Genomic DNA, 5,843 nt, shown 5'->3' with positions numbered 1-5,843 from the left:
TGCCACATCGCGCGTGGACCCCGAGCTGCAGGCGGCCGCTCCCCGCGCCCGGCGAGGGCGGGCGGACGGGCGGGCGCGACACCCGGGATCCCCCGGCCGCCGCCGCGCTATCCTCCGCTCCCGTTGAAATCGCCTACTCCGGCCGGCCGCCGCTGCCTCCGGGAAGCCGCTGTCCGCGGCGGCGCTCAGCGACGGCGGCGGGGCGGCGGCGCGGCGGGCCGCTGCTGCTCCTGCTGCTGGGCTGCCTCGCCGCGCTGCACCATCCTGTTTCAGCGCCGGGGTGCTTCCCGCGGGCCGCGGGGCCGGCGGGGTTCCGCGGTTGGCCCCGCCGCGGCGGCGGGCGGGCGGCTGCCTGGCGCTCTACCCCGGTGTGTGCGCGGCAGCACCGAGCTGCAGCCCCTCGGCTCCAGAGATGAGATGAAGAAGAAAAAAAGGACTCTCTCCATTTGGATAAAGAGGAGGAGGGGTGGGGGGGTGGGGGGGGGGGGGAGTATGAGTGGAGAGAGAGCGAGAGAGGGAGAGGGAGGGAAAAAAAAAAAAAAAAAAAAAAGGGGCTGAGAGCCCGCCCCCGGGGCTGTCAGATGGCTTGGGTTTCTGCGAGGCGATTGGCTCGGGGAGGGCAGAAATTACTCAGCAAACATGACTATTATTAGCTGCTTAGCAACAGCTCACCAAAGTAGAGAGACCACCCAGGCCGGCAACCCTTGTGTGTGCATCTCCAGCTTCAGGGGGAGCCTTAAAGAGATCCAGTCTTCTTTGCATGCAATACTTCCATTAAGGAATGCCTTCTCCCTCTTTCTTCTTCGTTTTCTTTTGAGGACCGTTTCCCCCCCCGCACCACCCCCCCCCGTCTGGGATGCTTGCAAATACACGCGCAGAACTTTCTCGCGAAGGACATACAGAATTACATTTTTCCTTTTTAAAAAGAGAGAAGGATACGAGGAAAAAAGCAGCATTAAACGATTTCTAAAGGCCTTAAAAGAAAATCCTTTTAGAGGCACCTTGGCCTCGAGCTGCAACAAATACTGGGAGGTCCGAGCTGAATTCCCAGGCTTGCAGGAATAATGACAGGGTGGTGGATACTGCGGTAGAAAGTGCCAGATTTTTCTCCCTCTCTCTTTCTAGCTAAAGAGGAGACTTAGTTCCTTGCAAGAAAACCACTCCGTCCAGTTAGAAAAACACAATGAAAATTTAACACTTAAGGGATTTAAAGCCGCGCGGTAGCTAGCCTGTTTCAACTTAAGGCTCATTCTTTAACTGAAACCTGAGGAAAGCCARTTTTAATGTTTTTAGTGTAAAAGTCCATGAAACGCAGCCTGCCTGGCCGTGCTAAACATTTCTCGAACTACACGCGATTGTTTACTTTTTTGGCACCGCTTCTCCCTGTCTCTGTTCMTTGAGAATCAGCCATTAATCGCTGCCCCTAGAGCTGCGCGCATCCCCCCAACACCGGGGCTCTGGCCCCGGCCCGCTGCACGGCTCCCCRCGGAGGAAACCGCGGGCCGTGGCAGACCGCCGTGTACAGTGGAGYGGGGGGCAGCGGGCAGCTCGCCCGTCCGCCCCACTCCGTGCCCGGCCGAGGGAGGAGCCTGGGGGCTACCCCCCCTGCGGGAGTGCGGGGACGGGGGGGCAGCCTGCGGAGGAGCGCAGCTGTAAAGAGTTCGGGTTCTGGGAGGGGCCGTGGGAGAAATGCGGCGAAAAAGAGGGGCGCATGGGGACCCGAGGTGAGAGGAGGACTCTGTGGAGTCCCTGCCCGGTGCGGTGCCCGGCTCGACACACCCGCCGGCACTGCGCACCTCTCCCTTCAGCCCCGCCTGTATGTGTGGGAAGAGTGCATGTACCTGGGGTAGTGGTYCTGAGCAAAACCCCTGAACCCCTGGTCATTGCAAGTGTCCTCCTTCCCTCGGCGGGCTGGCGAGCGCCGGCAGTGGGGTCGTCCCGGCGCCGGCAACGTGGGCTGGCAGCGCCCCAARGGCCAGGGCCGCCGGCTGGAGCGAGCTGCGCACCAAACCCCACCGCTCCCTCCGYGAGACTACCTAAAGGCACCTACAGGCAGGGCTTTTTAGGGCCATAGCTGCCAGTTAGGGGCGGCTTTTTCCTTTTTCTCCATCACAACTCCGTTTCTTCCCACACTGGAAACCTGTCTCCGTGAAGGCCCTGCCCTGTGCACTGCACAGGACTGTCTCCAGAAAAGCTGCTAGGAGCAGCAAGCTGTCATGCATGCACATAGGTGCATACGTATGGGAGAAGGAAAGCTGAAGCGGTTGCAGCTGGAGGGTGTTTTCTGTTGGAGACTGAAACCTGCACCTGGGGTGCAGTCAGTCACCTCCAAGTTTCCAGTTGGGAAAGTGACTATCCATCTAGCTAGGAAGTGATGTGACTCTACTTCTGCAGCTGCTCAACCTCACCGTGTCGGATCTCGTAGCAGGGCAGGTGAATGGAGTAAGACAGGATGGGTGCAGAAGCATTTTGGTTCAGCCTCCTACTAGGCTCCAAAACCAGGGAAGAGTGTTYCTTCAAGCACCTGGAATCCCCGGCGCTGCCCTACGTGCCTTCTGCCTGCTAGGCTTCACACGGTAGCCTAGTGCCCTTTCTCACTGCTGCTTCCATAACTCAATCTGAAGACTCAAATTTAACAAGCACTATCTTAATCTCCCCTCTCTTCCTGTGGTCTGGAGGGATTTTTATTTTATTTTTTTTTTTTTTAAGGCATACACAAGAGATTAATTACTGCAGAGATCTAATTGGTCTTGTTTCTGGGATGGGTGTGTGTAYGTATGTTGGGGAATTYTTTCCCTTAAGGAAGAAATGTCAGTGTAAAAGTCTCCACTTGGGTGGTCAGAGCAGTGGCTACCCCCAGTCTGCCTCATAGCTGATGCATGCTATGTTCCTGGCAATAACATTGTTCCTAATGAATCTGCCATTATTTACATTTGTAAGCACTTAGGGCTGTGATATGCATGCCCTGAGTGTGCTCCTCCACACCAAGGGCTATCTCCATCTTCACCAACTCGAGGGGATCTCCCCGATTTCTTATCGAGGGCTTGCTCTGTGATGAAGGCCTGAGAAGGTGTTTCCTTATCTAGAGGGGCTGCAGTCTACAACCATTCATACCTGTTCTTTCAATGCCTGGACAGCCCGGGTTGGTATCGAAAAGTTTCAGCCTTGGCTTCACTTGTAGTGGCTTCATTTTGTAATGCTCTTCCTCTTACTTACATCCCCTTTTTGTTCATAACCCCCAATACTGCAGAGCTTCTTCCAGCCAGGTGAGGGATCAAATCCAATAGGGATTAACAATAGGTAACAGGTATCTACAATGATTTTACTTTCAGACTTTTTTTTTCAGATTGCTCTTCACCTGCAGATGCCCACCAAAAGTATGTACATAGCTGGAACATCTGATCACCTTAATAAAGAGAAGACAGAAATGAAGTGTAGGCACTTTGGCTTCCTTTTTGTATGGCTTACAAGAGACCTGACCATGGAAGAAGACCAGCTTGTGGGGAAATTATCAGATTTTTTCTATTTCCTCGAATTTTTGTCTCACACAGGTTTCCATGGCACAACTGCACAGGTGTGCCTTGGCCCTGTGCTCCACCTGCACACCTGATTCTGGCTTTGACATAAGATCACAGTCACGGCGTTTTGCGGGGCAGCCTGAGCCTCGCTCTCCGTTTCCACTAGCCTGTCATGCTGGCCACTGGGCCGGCCAGGGTTGTCGCCGGGGGGCGGCGGCACTCAGCGGGGAGCCGCTCCGCAGTGCAGCGCCGCCGCGCAGCGCCCGCGCCTGGGGAAGGAGACGGGCGGCCTCTTCCCCTCCTCAACCCTGGAAGAAAGGGAACTGCTCGAGCCAACTTGTCAAAATAATGCGGCTAATTACCCCTGATCTCCTTTAATGGAAAGCTGCTCTGCACGCCACAAAGGAGCAAATGAGGGATCTACATCATCAACCCAGGAGCGCTGGCATTTTCTTCTGCGGAGGGCTGCGGGAAAAAGTGCCTCCAGAGGAGTTTCCGAGGCTCCCGGGCTCCTCCCGCGCAGCAGCGAACTGCCATGGGAGGACGASAGCGCATGGGGAGTTGCGGAAGAAGTGGATGGAGCAACAGCCCGCTCCCTCCAAAACTACGAGGACATCCCAGACCTATCAGACCTTGTCATATTCCACGAGGGGCTTTACCTATGTAAACCCAAGTCATCTTCAAAATAAATGCTTTTCCCGGCAAGATGCCCTGCCTCTTCCAGGACATTAAAGTGCACTTAGAGGGGAAAGTTACACTGAACCTTTTCTAGCCAGCCTGGACAGCACMGGGTCTGTTTGCATGTGCCAGAAGGCAGGGCATTCACTTGCATGATCTCTGCCATCGGGCCTTGCAGAAAAAAAAAGCTGAGCGACACAATCTCTTTGACCCACTGCTGGAGCAACAAATTTATTAGAGATATAGGCGTGAGAAATGAAAAGGAAGTAAAACAATTCAGGCTCATTGTATGTCTTTCTTTCATACTGCTAATCCGGTTTACACATCACGCCTACATGTCTCAATAGGGCTTTATACACTGTGGCAAAGGCAGAACAAAATAAAAGGTGCGTGTGTGAGTGTGTGCGTGTGTGTGCATGTATGTGTGAAATAAGGATAAAAACAGAGACGCCTAAGACATTTTAATTCATAGTGGACTGCCAGTTTTATATCTATAGGCTTTTGAAGGCAAATAGATTTTAAAAGATTCCTTCTCCGCCCCCTCCCTCCTCAATGGTAATATTTCTAAACAACGCTACCTGCTGTCCAGATACAATGTATAATCCAGACACACAATGCCCCCAGTAGCCCTAACCAGAAAGTAGATACACCTATGAGACTGGCGCCGAAACAAGGTGATACTCTCTAACCACGGCTAGTAAAGGCTGTCTGTTTGACAGCTGTGAAACACCACCTTGGCTCCAACAATTCTTTTAAAACCACCCGACGACACCAGACATCTCCCCACCCCCCTCCGTGTTTTTGCCTCCCGCAGGTCTGCCTCCCATAGTGGGGCTAAGGCAGCAGASAGGGAGAGATCTGTCACCGAACATACCCCCAGCCTCCAGTCCCTGGAAGCACTGAGACAGCACGCACGRGACCAATGACAGCAGTGCTGTGCACGTCCTGATGGGGCCCAGTGCCAGCCACACGCCGGTCGCAGTCCGGAAGCCTGAGACTAAACCCATATTGACTGCAACGTGAGGCGGCCCCAGTCCTGTAGAGCCCAGCCCCAGAGAGGTTTCTGTTAGGACCAGGGCTCACACAGGTGCCGAAATGCAGAGACAGAAACCTGTTTGCCCTTGGCGGGGCTGCGCCAAGTCACCCCAGGAGCCAGYTCCCATCAGTGGCGAGTACCCCCCGCGCGTCCGCACCGCAGCTCCGAGCCACCGCACCGCCAAGCCGGGAGAGAGGGAGTAGCTCCCGGCCCCAGGGAGCCCCGCCGCCCCTGCTCCACGCCGAGCCTCCGCCACACGCCGAGCCCCGCGCTGCCGTCCCCGCTCGGGCCTCACCCGCTGCCCGGTCGGTAGCCTCGGCCCCCGACGGCGAGAGGGAGGCTCCCCCCAGCCCGTCCATCAGCTCTGGGCCGCGGCGAGGGCCCACGCAGCCCCTCCAATACCGCCCCGGGATCCGGGACCGGGGCCCTGTCCACCGGGTGCCGCGGCCCCCGGCCCSCTGCCACCCCGCCGAAGGGGAGGCACCTACCATCGCTGCCCTTGCAGGAGCCGCTCGGGGGGAGCCGTGCTGGTGGTCTGGGTGCGCCCTCATTCACTGGTACTGACGGCTTAAATGGAACATCAGTGTTGTCTTTTTCTGTCTCTTCTTTCT

The 5,843-nt window shown here is 56.0% G+C and overlaps 1 protein-coding gene across 1 annotated transcript in view; it reads right to left on the bottom strand.

Moving 5' to 3' along the window:
• The window catches only part of PTCH1 (patched 1), a 73,378-nt gene extending 67,545 nt beyond the window's left edge, over nucleotides 1-5,833 (bottom strand). Inside the window, exon 1 of the mRNA XM_057369979.1 lies at nucleotides 5,721-5,833. Coding sequence (XP_057225962.1) covers nucleotides 5,721-5,783 — 63 coding nt within the window. The 5' untranslated portion in view covers nucleotides 5,784-5,833. The remainder of the gene's footprint in view (nucleotides 1-5,720) is intronic.
• Between the last annotated feature and the right edge of the window lie 10 nt (nucleotides 5,834-5,843).

This window comes from Malurus melanocephalus, unplaced genomic scaffold (assembly GCF_030028575.1).
Source record: "Malurus melanocephalus ecotype Western Australia unplaced genomic scaffold, MMel_1.1 scaffold_117, whole genome shotgun sequence".
In the NCBI taxonomy this organism is placed as follows: domain Eukaryota; kingdom Metazoa; phylum Chordata; class Aves; order Passeriformes; family Maluridae; genus Malurus; species Malurus melanocephalus.
The sequence above is the reverse complement of the archived record's forward strand: the minus strand, read 5'-3'. Positions and strand labels throughout refer to the sequence as shown.